This window comes from Manduca sexta, chromosome 11 (assembly GCF_014839805.1).
Source record: "Manduca sexta isolate Smith_Timp_Sample1 chromosome 11, JHU_Msex_v1.0, whole genome shotgun sequence".
Taxonomy (NCBI): Eukaryota; Metazoa; Arthropoda; class Insecta; order Lepidoptera; family Sphingidae; genus Manduca; species Manduca sexta.
In genome coordinates, this window is record NC_051125.1 from 2,752,485 (window position 1) to 2,772,514 (window position 20,030).

The following is a 20,030-nucleotide window of genomic DNA, read 5'->3' on the forward strand; positions in this document are numbered from 1 at the left end:
GTTATAAGATGGCGTAAGATCGTATTGAGTACGAGATACAACCACCGCTCTGAGGACTCGGGGTCAGTTCTGGGTCGGGGAAGGTGATATTGGGTGGGCTCTGAGGTCCTGCGTTCAGTTCGGGTTGGGGAAGATGATATTGATGATTTTCTGTTCGGTATCAGTCCGGAATTTGTGCCCTATATGGCCAAAGGCTTGATCTCTATCACATGGGATGGAATACATATGGGGAAAAATGATCTACTCCTTCGACGTTAAGCGTGACGTTTGTGTGTAAATTAAAATATAGCCCTTATTTTGTAGCCTGCACTCGCAAATCTAAACGTCTCCAGAGGTCTGGTTTAACTAAAATCTCTGTAATCTAGGTTTAATGTGGCACTATAATTTGGGTAAATCCTAGCATTGTTACAGGGTGCTTAACCCTTTCTCTTATACACTGAGGGGTTGTAAATACCTCTCCTTAGTTTAATCAACTAAAAGTAGTATATTCATTACTTTAACAAGTATTTGCTGGTAGTAGAATATATTTTATATCGACCCAGAAAGTGACCACCGTACACAAAGTGATAAAACCTGCCATAGTAGCTACGCAAGTGTGTCGCGTTCCCAGATCAGCCTGTGTATGTCCGGTTCCAACACACAACATCACGCATTTTATCCCCGAAGGGGTATGCAGAGGCGCAACCATGGCACCCACTTTTCGCCAAGTGTGTTCCGTCCCATGATGTGATAGGGGGCGAGCCTATCGTCACATCGGGCACAAATTCCAGACTCCGGGCTGATACTGAGCAGAAAAACCCAAATATCACTTTGCCCGACCCGGGATTCGAACCCAGGACCTCAGAGCGCTGCCGTACCGCGCATGCAGTACAACTACGCCACCGAGGCAGTCAACAGGCCGGCATAATTGTATCGACTGTCGAGGGGTAATCATCTCTCGTCAGTCGACATTCTATTGGACCCCACTCTTCTCACCATTAAGTGCAGTGAGGTCACTTAACCGTGCACGTTTAAGAATAGTGTAAAGTAGTGTATTCATTGATATAACAATTACTGTTCATGACAAGACAATAACTCCATTGTAGTCTAGATCAAATTTTATTTTTATATCCTTATTAAATAATTTCTATAGAGTGTTGAGAGGTGCTTAGTCCTTTGTATTGTAAACTTGTAAACGGATTTGTTTGACCTGAATTTGATTGTTTAGATGTCCTTTACCTACGGATGGTGATAGACGATTTAAATAATTCAGCTGAAGATCGTGATAGACTTGTGTTTCAATTTAGTGAGTCAGTCACAAGCCAAAGTTTAAAATTAAATTGAGACCGAAATACCAAATGCAATAATATTATTTTTGTTACAAGTGTGTATTAATTCATTACAGTAAGTTATTTTAGTAGCAATAGAATCAACATTTCGCAGTTTCAAAACTAGATAAAAATAGCAGTTTCAGACTATTGATTCTACTAAATAGTTGTTCGTATAAGTTTATAGAGCGTTATTAAATGTATTACATGAAGCTGTTGACTCAGTTCTTTGAGTTAGAAACTGGTTTCAAACTGGTTTCAAAACGCATCAGCCTATGCTGATGTGTTTTGAAACCAGGATTGAATATTCCGGGGAGGAGGTTAATCGTCATAACTAATGGACGAATGGATCGCTGAGCTTGTTTCTGCGGGTGTCGAATCTATTGCCATGTCAAGCACCACATCTTAAACCACAAATCTGCTGCTCCTGTCTCATCATGGGATGAAATACACAACAGTAGTAGATGGTTGCATTTCTGCCTACAAATTCGGGGATAAAGTCGTGTGTGTTATTGAAATGTTCTGAATCCTTATACAAATAAAAATAGACAGCCTACCCGAACTAGCTCTCTTAGGCAGCGAAGGCTGTGCCCACCAGTGGGGCAGAATACATGGCTGGTTTATTATTACTCACCCAGTAAGGCCATGAAGAATCCGTAGAGAACGCACATTGTTCTGCCGAAGATCCATCGGTGGAAGAGCGCTGATATCAACGTGAAGGGGTTCCCAAGGACGGAAACGGAGAAGTCGGAACACACCAGGTTGAACAGAATTATGTTCAAAGGTGTCCACAACTGCAAGAAAACAAAAAATAATGAAGTAATTAAATCAAACCCATAAAATGTGAAAGAATTTAGAAAAGTCAGAGGTGCATACTCTGTATTATATACTGTCCCAATGCTGGACACGGGGCTCCTCAACTTCGAAGAGGGATTAGGCCTTACTCCACCACGCTGGGCTAGCGCGGATTGGTAGGCTTCACACACCCTCAAAATTCCTATAGAGAATTTCTCAGGTATGCAGGTTTCCTCATAATATTTTCCTTCCATTAAAGCAAGCGATAATTCACAAAGAATACACACATAATTATTTTAGAAAATCAGAGGTGTGTGCCCTTGGGATTTGAACCTGCGGACATTCGTCTCGGCAGTTGTTCCACTCCCAACTAGGCTATCGCTGCTGCAAACTTTTATTAAATTAATATTCTTGAAATTTATTGTTAAAACATGATTTCGAGGGTGTGTGAAGTCTACCAATCCGCACTAGGCCAGCGTGGTGGACTAAGGCCTAATCCCTCTCAGTAGTAGAGGAGGCCCGTGCCCAACAGTGGGACAGTATGTAATACAGGGCTAATATTATTTTATTTTATTTAATGTCTAAACTTATCTATTTGACACGGACAATAACCTTCATAAAAATATCACCGCTGGAGTGAAAATTCGATTTGTTTACATCAAGATAAGGAAAATTAGATTGTCAACGTAAAAGTTTATTAAGGCGGCTTTGAAAGTTAAGAGTTATTTTGCAAGTAATAAAGTTAAGGTGTTATGATACTTCGTCAAAATAATTGTAATGTTTATAATACTTAATCTTTTGTGTAGTGGCAGCGTATATGGGCTGATTTACTCGTGGTAGGTCTCTCATATATGAGAGGCTGGATGAGCCTGCAATGTCTATTTCTACCGCCAAGCAACGGTGTGTAGTCACTGTTGTGTTCCGGTATGAAGGACATTATATTTTATTATATTTGGGTGGCTTACAGCTATCAAAAACAAACAAATATAGGACGAAATGAATAAAGTAGATAAGCCAATTACTAGCCACCGCAGGAGTTTTTAAAATTACTTTATCTTATCGTCTTGAAATGTTAAAAATATGTTAACAAAAGTTTACTAACTTACTTATAACAAAATGCTGTTGTATTTTAATGCTGAGTATTTCTAAAGGAGTTAAAAAAGAATTAATTGTAGCCAGTAGTTACATTGTAGCAAGTGTAACAACTAGACATATTTTTATATAAATATATTTTAACTAGAATTAAGTCTCTGTAAGTCTGTTTTTCAATAAACGATTTCATTTCATTGACGTATATTCTACCTTGTACAATTTATGTAGATGTAAATACGAGATAAAAGCTGTTTGGGAGAAACTTGGACCATCACGTGAATTATACATGGCTGGTTATTTCACGACTGGATAGATTTACCAGGGCCTGCTTTCGGTATGTAATTTAAATAGTAAATGGCTGTAATTATTGTTTTACCTTTGAACCTGACGTCAGAATTTATCACTAACATTACCCTCTTGATATGAAATGTTTATGAGTTGGCCATTTGTCTTGACCAAGTCTTTAGTCTTAATAAAATAGTGTAGTGTTTTGGATATACAGTATCTGTATTCGTCAAGACGAGCTCTGGTTTTTTTACAAGGATTTATAAAGGCATAATTCTGGAAATCATCAACAGGTTCACATTTTGCTGGTGCACCATTATAAGGTTTGTTAAGTATATTTGATATCCCAATTGAATTAAATATATTACATAATCTTCTTTTTCAGTGACAATTTTCAATAATCCCAAATGATAAATAAAGGTGGAACCATTAAATATTGTCTTTTCTAATTTTTACTAACAAAATTAACATAGGACTTTGTAATGGTCAGCCAACGATTTATCATTCATTTATTTTAATTGTTTTATACCAAAATATAATGACGTATTTTTGTTTTAGCATGTATAAAAATGCTTGTCACTATTCCGAATAAGATAATTAAACTACCATAAATTTATTTGTTATTATATGATACTTTACACTCCACTTCAATTAGTTCTATATTCCCTTTCGATTGGTAATATCGAATGATAGTTAGATCTTCAGTTTTGATCCCTGAATGCCTACGTGCCATGTCCCGGCACGAAGGGACAGCTAAACGAATTTCCGACTGAAAAGGTTTCCGCGTTGACTAAATAGCTGTTCCTTTGGGAATAAAGCTGTAGTACTTTACGCTTATAATCTGGATATTGAGAACATAAAAGATGTGGTGCCAACATAAATTAACGTAAAGTCTCCCCGATGCTAAAATAGCTACTGTTATGCAGGACTTAACGCAGCTTTAGATGATACAAGGGAAAGGGAAAAGGCTGGTGTGCTGTAAATTACTTACAAAGACAAAAGACTGGCAGTAGGTACTCTCGTATGTGAGAGTCTGCCTGGATAGGTCCCACTGCAATGTCTATTTCTGCCACCGAGTAGCAGTGTATAGTCACTGTTGCGCTTAAGGACATTGTAATAAGACATTTTGACATTGTTTCGAAGGACATTGTAGCCAGTGTAACTACTGGACATAATAAGACATAACACCTCATGTCTCAGGATGGCGAGCGCATAGGTATACCAAACAATATTTTGTAATTCAAGGTGTTTGATGGTGTTTTTACTGTTTATGGGTGGTCGTGTCGCTTACCATAAGACGAACAGCACGCTCGTCTCGTCATTCAAAGCAAAAAAAATGACACGTTCAATCAATAGGTGATCCTGTTATTGAAGTCAGACGCATTGTATAATGCGCGGTCTGGTCTAGGTCAAATTAAAAAAGTATTGGTTAAACCTTGATTTAAGGTTAAGGATTGAGCTGATGTAAGATGGAAAGTCTAATGGTTAGTTAAACGTAAAAATAATGGAGAAGTATTGGTTCGAAACCATTATTTTGAAATTTATAGCACACATTCTCTGAATTCTTAAAGATTTATAGAACGTAAAGAATCCTTTTCTCTCTTAAAACCATCAATTCCACAAGATAAATATAAAATGATTAAATCGTTTTTGTCTAAACGTAATGTAATATCAACATCAAATGTTTTGACATATCCATCGCGCTCCAAGATTCTTGGAATTATAAACCGTTTCCTCATGAAAGAGATACGCGAACAAAAGAAATATATGGAATACGTTATTGTATTTTCCTGTTCAATTATTGAAGGTGGAGAATTATTGCTGCGGGAAATGGAAAAAATAAAAACAGTAACAGGCACGGCTCAGAAAAGAGATGTCTCAATTTAAAATTAACAAAATAGGACCCCTCGGTGGCGTAGTTGTACTGCCTGCGCGGTACGGCAGCATTCTGAGGTCCTGGGTTCGAATCCCGGGTCGAGCAAAGTGATATTTGGGTTTTCTGCTTAGTATCAGCCCGGAATCTGGTATTTGTGCCCTATATGGCGATAGGCTCGCCCTGTATCACATCATGGGACGAAAGACACTTGGTGAAAAGTTGGTGCCCTGATTGCGTCCCTGCATATCCCTTCGGGGATAAATGCGTGATGTGTGTTTGTGTGTTTAAAACAGGACAAAAAATTGTTGTAAAAGTGTCGGGTCTGGGCATATTTGTAAAGTTCCTTGTATTTAGTTGCTGATACTGTTACATGAGATTTGTATCTTGAATCGCGAGCAGACAGTCAAATTGTTAAAAAGATAGAAACGTTTAACTACCATGAAACTAATATTTGCTTTATCGGCTTTAGTAATATTGTCACGGTCTGTTTCATAATTGGGACTTAGAACAATGTTTCTATGATTGGTATATTTAAAGGTTTAGCACTTAAACTCATCTAGAAGTCTCCAATTTTAACGAAGAAATGCATTTTTATAAAGGCGATAACACAATTTAGAAAAATAATTAATAAATATACATCCGACACTCATATATACTTCTTACAGTGTCTTGTGGTTCTCTGTGACGAGGTTATTAGAATCTACAAGGGACACTGGCCTCAGAGGCGATAAAAAGGAACAACTTATTGTACTGATAAATAAGAAATGAATGCGGAGCGCGAAATAGTGTGCCGCATTGGTATAAGGCAATTAAATTACTCTAAATCCTGCGGAATTTGAGCCTTTATTGGAGGGCTGTTAGGATAATGCATCATTTATATAGTTTCTACCCATTGACGTATATTATATGTATGTATAGACACGAACGTCCATATAAACTATTTGTTCAAAATCTGAACTAAAACCAAAACGTCACTGTTATAATCTATTTATTCACTTGAACAACAAATAATTTTACTTATTTGACTAATATTTTTTATTCACATCCAAGTTTTCACTTAAACTAGCGTTTTTATATTATGAGCGCCACCCCGTACTCAGCCACAAGCATCAGTATTAACACCATACTAAAAGCAGTTTGTATCTAGTATGTAGTACATATTATTTCGATGTTTTTACCAGAGAGTACTAAGGTTATCTAGAACGGACATTGGGACGGTTGTCATACATACATATTACGCTTCTGCGATGGGAACTCAATCTAACGTGTAATGGCAAAACACCTGTGTAAAACACTTCATATAATTCCCATATCGTGATTTGCATGTTTTTGATATTGAGCATAATATTTTCTGTAAATATGTTATATTCTTATTTATATCTAAGGACGCTGTGACATCTTGTCACACGGATATTACAAATAAGACAGCGACTTATTACCAATTGGTGTAATAACTATTGGAGCACAAAATTGGTCCTGAGGTCCAATCTATTTTGACACATTTATAAAGGCAATACATACGTAATAATATCATGAGTCAAAATAAAGATTTGAAATGAAATTGGATTTGAAATAACCGCTTCACATCTTTGAACAAATGATTATAAGTTACGTTAAGAAAATAATAAACATCGTGATCAGTCATACGAAGTCTAGTGCTGAAAATCTTCTCTAAATAAAATAAAATGTTTTATTATAAGAGGATTTTTGTGGTAAATAAAGAATTTTCTAAGTGGCTATCAATCTTACTTGATTTTCCTTGTTCTTCTAAATTAAGGCGTAATAAGATGTTTTGTTTATGGCGCCTTGTTCCTTAATTATTTAGAAAATCAAACTTTGGTTTGGCGGTTGAGTATTTGAATTGAACTTGAGATTCTAGGTTCAAGTCCCTGGTTGGACAATAAATAAATATTTTATAAAAGATTCTGAAGTTTGGAATATTTGAAACATTTGCTATTACCTATCATCGAGATTTAATCAATTATCGATTTTTATATATAGGTAATTAGGTTCTGTTTCTATATTTTCTTTCTCAGTTGAAGCAAACTTATTACAAATATCTAAAAGTCAAAGGTGCTGTTAATTTTGAAATTGTGCTCGTGAGCATTACTAACGAGCTAAGCAAAGCTAAATATTACAAAATCAATTTGTGTCATGTCATGCATAAACTATTCAGGGACAAATTGTCCATTATCTACTAAATATTAATCGATATCCTTGAGTATAAGGCTGTGTCTACATTATATTTGAATCAGTAGCATAGCTTGCCATAGAGGAGCCCCATATCTATATTTGTTGGGGGCTCTTCAGGGCAGCGCGAACTTTGAACCTGCTTAGTTTAATGTAGGTATGGGCCCAGAGTGGCCCCAAAGCTCCGGGGCCCCGTATCACTGTTACGGCTGATACGGCGGTAGCTAAGCCAATGATTTGAACGGACCCTGATCACATAATGGGCTATCATATTGCAACTATTACTACTTACTACTCTTACTACATATATTTTGTACTAGAAAATGACAATAAGTTACTCGAACCGTAGAAATAAAATTAAAAAAAAATAAGTTTCGAACAAAATAAATATCAATTAAAAGAAATTAAAATTTTACATGCTCTGATGCCACTACTATTTCTTATACAATTTGTTCCAACGGCAAAAACACATTCACGCACACATCATATACGCACTCAACTACAAAAATATAAAAATAAAAAAAACTAAAAGTAATAGTTGTTAGTTGTTCATAGACGACTGGGCACAATGTTAGCAGAGGTGAAGACGACTGTGTGTTTTCATTTTTATTATAATCCTTTTTAAAAAAATATATGTTGCCGTAAACTCAAAAATCGCCCATATAAGTGGTACGATAATACTTTAATTTTCTAACTTGTGAATGAATGTGGGATATCCAAAAATATTAATTCTGTTATTTAAGCCCCCTAAACACATATAATCAACATTTAATATATAGTAAGGTCAAACTATAATTTTATGCATAAGGAATTAAAGTTGTACATTTTTTTAGTTTTTTTACTTTTCAATAGATGTCGCTACCATCGCAGAACAATTTTACATTTTCCCGGAAAACTAGTTGTAGAAGCGATTTTTACAACAAATAATATAATGATAAATTTACTTAAAGCTTTTTAATTTATTACGTTAACATAAAAACAGTCTAACAAGGTTTTTTGATACATTTTTAGTTGTTTTTATGTTAGCGTTGCTACATCGCGGTATGGTTTAGTGTCTTGTATTAGTATAAGTTACACTGTAACAAGTGTATTTGTTAGGAAAACATCTATGCATACCTGATAAGTGAATTATCGTTTGCTTTAACAATTTTTGATAAGCATCACTTAATAGATGCTTCGTAAAACATAAAGTGATTAGTCACTAGAGTTGGGTAGGACATGACATAAAAGAGAGTTTGTAAGAGTAGCCTCTTTTTAGCATTGAGCCGGTACAACGTCCTACTTCAAATGAGGCGAGGCGTAGTGAGGCTCGGTGCTTTAATGCGTATCTTACAGTATTTTGTAATGTTAACCCTCAAAATATTTCCCTCTCGCTCGCGACTCGAAACGCAGTAATGTAATGTCCATTGTAAAATAACGTCCTATTGCAATTTGTTGCATGCGGTTCTCTACCTCACTGTCTTCGTCCTAAAGTTTACCAGAGATGGAGAATAAGTAACGCGACTGCCGCGACATAAAATTTGAAGTAGTACAATATATAATTTTGAGCCACTCTTGCATGTTGAAGTCATGTCCCGTACAAATGTACCGCCTCTTGTATGTCCTCCTCAACATTATTAGTCACTCGATTATCTTTTTCTTAAAGTCGGCCGCACTCGCCCATCGCAGTCGCACTTTGGGGCATTGTTACCAGCTTACTGTTAGTGTTTTTTAGTCTAAATACGGGTAAAATATACCTTTAAACAGCCCAGTTTCATAATCGTTTCATGTATTTTGTGCAACCTTAGATGTTTTTATTATAAAGAAGATACGTTGTCCGAGCTCAATGTAATGTGGCAAGACGAAAGTAAGGTAATTGCCCGACATTCACTTAGTCTACCTCCAACTACTGTCGCGACTAGTCGGCTTACTAACTTTTGTATTTTTATAAAAAAATAATTTAAAACCAAAAAATTATTTCACATAACAGGTATATTTGGATACCAATTTTGGAGTCGGTGCCTAATTAAAATTGCTGTTTTTTTATGTGCAATTTTGCCAGTGTATGACGCGTCTATTTGTAAAACGTCAGTGTTTGCAACAGCGATTTCCAATTTCCATATACATCAATTCAATATGCATCAGCATGCAGATTGCAGGCTTGCAGCGGAGAAATAATGGCGTTTGTGGTTTTTATAGTGAAGTAGTTTACGACAGTTATTCTTTTTAAACACTTGTATAATTATTACTACTGCAACCGAAAAAAGGTCAATATCACTATATACCATAATCGCACCAAATAATTAGAGTTAAGATTTTATTTGTTTTGAGTGGAAATGTTATTTAGACTTAGTCGTTCGAACGGTAATTTTTTGCGGGTTCGATAAGGTTTGGCAACACTGCCTTAGACAAAAATTGGATCAAAACCGGAATATAACGCTGAACCTCATTCGATCAAAAAATATCCTTTGAATCTCCTTACGAACCTTTTAATGGAACCTAACTACTTTTTATGCCGAAAATAGAAATATGCATACGTTATCATGGATTTTTGACATCGGGCACGCAACTGTATCGCCATTTATTACGTAGTGTTTTTTAATAGGATCTATTTTAAAGTAACGCATACTATACTTACACCAAATTTCCCAAGCAAAGCTAGGTAGCCCAGATACATATTTATTACACGTAACAAGGTTACAAAATTACAGGATGGTTACAAATGATCAAATATATTTGATAAATGATTTATTTCTACATTGCAGATTACAAAGCTGATGATAATTCTAGTAATTCAAGTTCAGGCAGCTCCTAACGCGTCAATTATCCTTCTCATAACTATTAATTAATGCATCACGCGGCCAAATTACACTTCCTAATGAGCTGAGCTATAACCGCGTGCGAATTTTGAAACAATGATGGCGTGTTGGCCTTTTTGGTCGCATTTTATAGTGTCATGTATAAATCAGGGACAAATTGTCCCCGATATCAACCTAACCTCGGCTGATATCGGACATCCTTGACTCGTAGAACGTAAGTTCCGGTGTTACGTAACCTTTGGGTTTCATTGCTTCCACATTTTATGCATGACGTAATCTTTGTGAATAGTTTGAATATCCAAATATAACAGCAGAAATTGGTGTTTCTATATTGAAAGATAAGAAATAAAAAAGGCGACTAAAAATAATATTAGTAAGTGATTCTTTTAATGCTTTTCTGTTTGTTTGTTGATTCACATCTCCGAAATTGCTAAACGGATTTCCATGCAGTTTCATGGGAGGACGGGATATAAATCGAGGCAGAATATAGGTATTGTTTAATTAAAATTATATATCAGAAAGTTATCTACGTACGAACTCGATGCCACAGCTAGTATTGTATAAAGCGGTTTTTATACGATATTCAAACGCGCCACGCATCTTTCACTTTTAAGGAGTGATAGAGTTGTTATCACCGCCCATTTCGCCATATATTGGCTATATATATGCTAATTTATGTCGTATTGCTGTAGTAATAAACCCAAAATGGCCATAGTGAGCTATGATGGACTTTCAGCCCTCAGAGAGTGCGAAAAAATATTTCAACTTAGAATTACAAAGGGCTACACGACACCAGCCTTCACAGTCACCTTAAGATATAAAAATAACCAGCATTTATTTAGGACTAGCTTCCGCCCGCAGCTTCGCCCGCGTGGATTTCGGACTTCAAAAATGGAGGAGGTGCTCAATTTGTCGGGATATTTTTTTAATGTATGGTGGTATGCAGGTGGTCCGATTGTCCGGTCAGGGTCTGATGATGGGATCCTGGTGAAATCGAAGGAACTTTTAACCATTAAGGTTGTCGCCACGGAAGCTTAAAAAATGGAGTAACTTCTCCCGTTTTCCCAACATTTCCCTTCACTGCTCTGCTCCTATTAATTGTAGCGTGATGAAAAGTATACTATAACCAGCTCAAGAGTATGAAAAATAATTGTACCAAGTTTCGTTAAAATCCGTCGAGTACTTTTTGTTTCTATAACGGTTATATAGACAGACAGACAAAAAATTTACTAATTGCATTTTGTGCATCAGTATCGATCCCTAATCACCCCCTGATAGTTATTTTGGAAATATATTTCATGTACAGAATTGACCTCTCTACAGATTTATTATAAGTATAGATAGATAATATTATAATGTGCTGGATACAGGCCGCTTTCGACAGGTCATCTGCAAATCTTTAGGGAAGTCATATGTTCAGCAGTGGACTTTATGTGGCTAATGATGATGATGAGGATGCTGCTTAAAATATTTGCAAACTGGTGCTAGGTGACTGAAGTAGATAAAGAAATAGTTTATGAGAGCGAATTCCGCATACAAAAAATCAGTTCAGTATTATATACTGACGGCACAAGTCTCTTCTATTGGTGAGAGGGTTTAGGCCTTAGTCCACCACGCTGGCCTAGAGCTGGTTGGCAGGCTTCACATATCTTCGACATTCTTATAGAGAATTTCTAACGTATGTGGTTTTCTTTAGAATAGTTTTCCTTCACCGTTGAAGCAGGCTATAAGTCATAAATCATAATGAATACACACAAATTTTAAAATCAGTGTGTCTCAGCAGTCCGTTCGCTTCCCAACTAGACTATCGCATATAAGAGACTTATCAATTCCTTCCATTTATGATCAATACTTATACGTTATTTTTTGCCTGTAATCTAGAATTGTAGCAGTCTCAACTCTCATAACGCAGGCCCTAACATAGGTGGTGAAATATGTTTATTCAAGTAACTACCCCTAAGACGGGCAAGAGATGCGGGAAGTTTATAGGTATTTTTTTTAGACTACAACAAATTAATGATTTCTTAAAAGAAAGTCACGCAAGGAGAAGATCATCACAAGATGAATTCGCATCTGTTTTAGAACAATGAAGTCGAGGAACTTGCAGATACATTGTTTTGTTTCATCAGTTCGTCGGCACATGAAATTATTGGGTTGAAACAAAGGAATCCGGATGTATCCTTGTTTTCTTTTGTTTTACCATAATGTTCAAAAATGAGAAAATAGCATAAGTAAAGTAGAGCGAAATAGAATTGGTGATAACTGATTTGGAGAAATGGTCAATATATTATTAACCATTTATCTTCCAATATTACTTTCAGACACGGAAAACAACACATGACTCAAGCTAAAGTAAAATCATAAATAACATTTAACGAATTTGGAGATAATTCTCAGAAAGCAGATATTTATGCTTAATAAACAATGATATGTTGGATGTATTAATATTGGACGAATGAATGAAATAATAAGGCCATATGGACGATTGTTCACGAAAGACAAATTACGTCTACATTGGAAACAGAATGCCTTGATCTCAAATGCAATGTTACGGCAAAATAAAACTAGTTTTCAGATTTTATAGCGGTTTATCTTTCGCCTGACTGCCTCAATGGCATAGTTGTACTGCACGCGTGGTACGGTAGCGCTCTGAGGTCCTGGGTTCGAATCCCGAGTCGGGCAAAGTGATATTTGGGTTTTTCTGCTCAGTATCAACCCGGAGTCTGGAATTTGTGTCCAATATGGCGATAGGCTCGCCCCCTATCACATCATGAGACGGAAAACACTTGGCGAAAAGTGGGTGCACTGATTGCGCCTCTGCATACCTCTTAGATTAAAAAAAGCGGCGATAGCCTAGTTGGGTGTGGAACGGACTGCCAAGACGAATGTCCGCAGGTTCAAATCCCAAGGGCACACACCTCTGACTTTTCTAAAATCATGTGTGTATTCTTTGTGAATTTATTGTTCGCTTGAACGGTGAAGGAAAACATCGTGAGGAAACCTGCACAACTGAGAAGTTCTCTATAGGAATTTCGCAGGTGTGTGAAGTCTATCAATCCGCACTAGGCCAGCGTGTTGGACTAAGGCCTAATCCCTCTCAGTAGTAGAGGAGGCCCGTGCTCAGCAGTGGGCAAGTATATAATACAGGGCTGATGTTATTATAATACAATATGAAAAAATATATACGATTTTTTTTTCATTACATACAGATGTTTTTAATTACCTAAATATAAAGTCTGGTACAATATAAAGTTAATGAATTGCAAAGTCTGACATTGTTGAAAGTTAACATCTGGTTTTATAGACATAAGTTGAAAATTGCGGGCCCAAATATTCAATATACGAACAATTTCGCAATTACTACTGGTTTCATAACAAAAATGTTAGCAGCCTTGTTACGAGAGGAAGAAAGTTGGTGAATTTTGAGCCTAAAGTTCAATATTTTAATTAAAAGTTTTGTTGCCTAATACGGCGTTTGCTGTCACGTTTTTCTACATTATGTAGTGATAAAATTACGGAATAAGATTAGGAGTGTACCAGAAACCAAAACTTATATTGAAACGTGTTTGCTTTACATCTCTGCCTATCCCAAAAAAGGGAAAAGTGATGCCATTGGCGTAGCAAGGTAACAAAAATAAACTAGGGCCCAAATAAACTATTGAAAATCGTTTGTTCCGTAGTCGTCGTATTTTGAATTCGACATACTCCAGATTTATCGTAATCCAGATTCGTCGTAATACAGGCGACTCCAAAATAAAATTAAAAACCACATACAATTTGTAAGTTAGAGTCCGAGAGACCCCTGATCTTGAGGGCCCCACGGCACTACCCCGTCTAGTCCTCCGATACCTACGCTACTAAGTGATGCTATGTATTTTTGTAGTTGTTAATTATTGTAGGCGACAATGATCAAGCTACTTTCCTTGTCTTTTCTATAAACTAATTGATACATGTGGTTAGAGGGAAAAGACAATGTCGTGTTATGTACAGCGGTATCTAAATAGGCTTCATACGTCACCTTGTGGCAGAAATCACGTGTAATGTAGCTGCGGTTACACGTGTATTTAGTAATTGGATATTTTTGTTTTTAATTCCGTTGGATCTAATTTGTTTTTCCGATAAAAAGTGAACGCCGGGTTGGGATAAGAAAGCAGTAACCTTTAGTTATCTTTTTTTTGGTATTGTAATGCAAAAACACAATGATTTTTTGCTAATTCTTTTATTATTAAATATGTTGCTATTTAATCAAATGTCTTTTACTTATTCCTTCATGGAAGGATTTTATGAAGATGTTAAAATAAGGTAAATCTCTTACCAAGTTTAAAATTATCAAAGAGACCTAAAATTTATTAAAGAAATTATTCGTAAATCTTCATATTCCCATCTGTAAATCTTGTGCATTCAAATAGGGAACGTATGTTCAAGGTCATTTACTCGGTGAGGACTTAATTCTCTACCAGTCAACCTTTAGGTGGTGCAGAGACTAAAGAGGTACTATTACCTGACTTAATGTCGATAATGAACGTATTTCAATGTCACACATAGAATCCAGGCGCGACTCGTAAGTCGATGTTTAATGTTGATGTTTGGGATTGGTCGAAAGTCCAATGCGTCGGTCACGTGGTAGCCTCTTAACCAATCACAATAAAACGACTCGGAGCATTGTCGTGCTTTTTTTGCTACATTCTGATCACAATAGTAAGCGTTGCTCAGTAGTGTAGCTTGTCATAGGGGCCCTATATTAAATTTTTTTGGGGCCTTTTTAGGGCAGTGCGAACTTTTGAACGCTCGCTTAGTTTAATGTAGATAGGGGAAGAAGGGCCCCAAAGCTCGGGGGCCCCGTATCACCAATACGGCTGATATAGATAGTAGCTACACTCCTGGTGTTGCTGCTGTTTACGAGCAGTCAAATTACAATCAAACTAAAACCTTCGTAATAAAGTTACGATATTTATTACTAACGATACCTCATAACTATCCATAAGTGACGTCATCAATACCGTCATAAACGACGTTACAGCAACAATCAAATTCTAGATCTCGGAGGCATATTTACGATAGAAACGTGTGAATAATCACCAAGCGCCAGATGTTTTATAGATTATTTATGTTTCTTTTTCTACTTACGAATTACTTCAAGTGTGACTGTTGTTATGGAGTAATAGAATTCACTTGGACCGCTTTGGTCAACTTGTAGATTACGGGTTGTTTCTGGATTCGATTTTATTTTTATTCGATTCTCATATAAGTATCAAAATATAACTTTAGAATCGAAAATATACAGTTGTCCAGAAATTGAATTTGGATCTGATGTGAAGTTAGACTCCTCCATTATACCATGGATATAATCGCGGTGATGTGTGGGGGGATTCTTTATATAAGACTTTCTTTACGGCAAAGTGACCCCATTGATTTTAAGTAAGGATTAGGTGTAGACTGACCAGACGATTAGCCTTCGCCAGTCGCAACAATTATGCCGACCTGTCTGAACCGGACATACACAGGCTGATCCCAGAACGCGACACACTTACGTGGGCCACTATGGCGGATCTTAACACCTTGTGTGTGCTAATGAAACCCTTGGGATGTATTTTGTACGGAAAACACACGGGTAACAAAAATAAATCGTTTTTATAAAATAACGAAACGCAAACAACAATCTTGTTTGTTTTACTTTGTTAAAATTGCTATATAACTGTGTTACTTTTATTTGTATTTTAAATGACTGTTGGTTGTTACTATTTTTTTTCTTATCAAATGATTATACTTACAAAGGGTGTTTTCATTTTAAAGAGATTTTACAATATAATATCTTGTGTGTATTAAAAGGGGTGCGGGATTTGTTACAATTAAAATCGTATACCGCTTATTCCCAATTTAAAACTAATTAAATTTTGCTAGAGAGAGATTAAGAGAGATTTTTGTTTGCTTTTGGTTATCTTTTGCTTTTTAGAGGGGGAGAGCCTAGTTGGGTGTGGAACAGACTGCAGAGATGAATGTTCGCAGGTTCAGATCCCAAGGGCACACACCTATGACTTTTCTAAAAAAATATGTGTGTATTCTTTGTGAAGTAAACACATCGTGAAGAAACCTGCATACCTCAGAAGTTCTCTATAGGAATTTTGGGGATGTATGAATTCTACTAATCCGTACTAGGCCAGCGTGGTTGGACTAAGGCCTAATCTCTCTCAGTAGTAGAAGAGGCCTGTGCCCAGCTGTGGGCCAGTATATAATAAAGGGCTGGTATCATTATTATTACATAAACTATGAAGAAAACCTAGCCTATAAATAAGAAATATAATAAACAACATGCCTGTATTAAACTAGTGTTTGCTATACTTTGTATCCACATCGCGTTTAGTCCATACAGTCATACTACACGTTTTTTAATCGTCTCTACGAAGATTAATGGTCAACTGACGGTCGAACACGGTGTTAATGGCGACCTGTATCATGAGGGGACTTCGTCCAAACTGTCAGTTAGAGAGATAAAGACGTGGTCAGAGGACGGAGCAATAAACTCAATGTCATCTCTCTATAATATAAAGATGTAATAAATGCGGTCCGGTACAACAAAATAGCGCGCTAACTGATTTTTAGAAGTTGTCTATTCGAAATTTAAAATACATAATATAGAATGAACAGCATATTTCTAGAATTTGTTATCTTTATTTTACTTGTTGAAACTTTGTTTATAATGCTGATATAGTTTCATTAACTTCATAATGAAAATGTTGTTTTTTCTGTTTGTTGTTTCTTTGCATCTCCATCTAAAGTATACATATTTTTCATTAGAAAACAACATTATTAGATAGAGAATTCAATAAGGAATATTTAAGTTGTTTAAATTTTTCGAAATGACAAATATTTCTTATAAAAATCTCCGAAAAATTGCATATTCGCGCCTGTAACTCGTGCGCCGTAAATACATACATACCAGCCTCTCCTTGCCCTACATGCATGAAACACCTTACAAAATAAAACTACCATTGTACAAGGAAATTGTAAACTGTGTGTTTTTCGAAAATTTGGTTTTAATCGTTTGCGTTTGGTTAAAATGTATTCAGCGCTTCATGAGTTTATTGCTAACAAATATCAAAATTTCATAAAGTTTATAGTGTAATAGAATATTGAATAATGAAAATATTGCGGTAACAATAAGAATATGGAAAGGAGGAAATCTATTTGTGACAATTCCAAGAGATCTGTTCATTGAAATTTGAAGAGTTGACGAAATTAATTAGTTAAGCAACAAGAACTGAGTAACTGAGTTCTAAAGTAATTGTATGAAAAAGAAAATTTATTCAAGAGATTCATTTGAAAAATGTTATTCTTTGTTTATATTTCTTTACTCTAGATATACTATATTTTTATCTAATAAAAAAAAAACTAATTTACTTTAACTATGTTTTCACACAAAAACATAATTATTAACTTAAATTTAACGTGTACAGACGATTTCAAGTTTTTAATTTGTCCATCTACTTTCATGGCTGAGTGTACCTACTCCACATAAACCGTGACCAACACCGCGATACCTGTGTCAATATCTGCTTCAAGACTTATGTACTACATAATGCTCACTTGTCGGCCCTTAGCATAATGAGGGGCAGGCAGAGCCCTGAACAACGGCTTTTGACCTTCCTGGCACATAATATTACAGCTAAAGTAAATTGTTAGGAAACATAAAACCCCAGAACCCGTGAAGTATCTATTAATGGCAGTGGTTTGTTTCATTCGCTGCGCAGGCTTACTTTATGGGGTTAATGGCCGCAATAGTATTCCAGAATGATGGAATAGAATGTTAGTACCTTCCAACAACGTCACTTTGTGAACGCTTTGTTTTATATTATAAATTTATGTTCAAAGACATTAAATTCACTTTCCAGGCTTACTATATTTTTGGGGTTGATGGCAGCAATTCCAGAATGATTGTCTAGAATGTTACCAGCTACATAAATTTATCTTCAGAGACTATAGATTCGGTCTCCAGGCTTACTATATTTTATGGGGTTGATGGAAGCAATAGTATTCAAAATTATTGCCTAGAATGTTAGTATCTACCAATAACATCACTTTGCGAACGCTTTGTGGTTTTATTATAAATTCATATTCAAAGAAGCTAGTTATGCAACGTCCCGAACTATCCTAAGTTATCCAACGTCCGTTATTTTGTCCAGTAGTTACACTGGCTACAATTTTGTTCAAGCCACAACAGTGTATACACACTGCTGCTTGGCGGCAGATATAGACATGTATACAAGTACATTACTAACAAAGAATAAATAAAATATGGACACAAAATGTAACAATAGTCTAGCCTAGATTAAAACATTGCCTCACCTGCCGATCCTTGAACATGAGGAGTATCACCATCAGATTGAGGAAGAAGCCGAAGAACCCAATAAGGAAGAGCACGAAAGCCGACACCACGTATCCCCACCTCGGCATGAGAAGGGGAAACCCTTCATCATAAGCCTTTATCACGGTGTCATTGAAGTTCTCCGGGTATGACGTCATTTTCACTTCACTTAAGAAACACTGCACTTTAAGTCACTTCACTCCACTTTCACTTCATTTTGAAGTTGTTGGTCACATCTGAAAAGATATAAGAGGTTATACTATTACACTGTTATTAAATAACTTTGATTGTAGTTAGTGATGTCACGGAAGTGATATCAGTAGAAACAAAAAAAAAATATAAGCACAAACACATGTCAAAAGTAAATCTTAGAGAAACCGGAAGTGGAAATGTAATTATTATAAAAATACATTTTTAATGTACTATTTTTTATTAAAATAAAGTAGTATTTAAAGTTAAGTAGCAGTAAATTGTATTTTATAAAAAGAAGAAGTACTTAATTGGAAAGCAATTAATCGTATTTCCCCGCACCTGCTTCCCGCCACGTCGTCTAAATAACCCGTTATGAAATATGCAGAAACAAAACCAGTAACATGTGCAGAACTTCTGCCATTTCGGTAGAAGAAACAGAAGTCTGTTGCATCTTGTATTATAGGCACGTGATTCATTATTATTACAAATTTCTTTGTCAAAAATTGAAGATCTGATCTATTAATTATATGTTTTATTTATTTCATTTCGGTTCAACATGTTCGTCTGGAAATAAATTGTCTCAGTTCAAATCGATACCAAAAGAAACAAAACATCAAAATAAACAAGTCTATTAAGCATTAAAACCAATCTACACCACAATTTCAGTTAAAAAGTCCGGCCTTATCAAATCCCTAGAGTCGCGATATGGGACATGGTAACATTTCACGTGTGCCTCATTTGGAAGCCCTCGGGTAGACATTATAGGTTTTTAAACCTAATTAATAGGTACAATTTAATTATTATGTGGGTTTAGTTTCGAATGTAATACTTCCCACCGCTAATCACGGGTCTTCTCTACTACTGAGAGGGATTAGGCCTTAGTCCATAACGCTGGTTTAGTGCGGATTGTAGACTTCACACACTCTTAAATTCTATAGGGTATTTTTAGATATTTGGTTTCCTTACGAAATTTTCCTTCACCGTTAAAAGCCTAAATATAATTCACAAAGAATACACATATAATTTTAGAAAAGTTAGAGGTGTGTGCCTTGGTTTTGAACCTATGGCACATGTCGTGCTCGACAGGTCTCGTTCCACCTTATTAGGCTATCGCGGCTTAAATGCCGTATAAA

At 35.9% G+C, this 20,030-nt stretch overlaps 1 protein-coding gene across 1 annotated transcript in view; it reads right to left on the reverse strand.

Moving 5' to 3' along the window:
* LOC115449222 (pinopsin) overlaps window positions 1–18,863 on the reverse strand; it is a 57,700-nt gene extending 38,837 nt beyond the window's left edge. Inside the window, exons 1-2 of the mRNA XM_030176968.2 lie at window positions 18,687–18,863; window positions 1,942–2,101 (exon numbers count right to left, since the gene is read on the reverse strand). Coding sequence (XP_030032828.2) covers window positions 1,942–2,101; window positions 18,687–18,863 — 337 coding nt within the window. The remainder of the gene's footprint in view (window positions 1–1,941; window positions 2,102–18,686) is intronic.
* Between the last annotated feature and the right edge of the window lie 1,167 nt (window positions 18,864–20,030).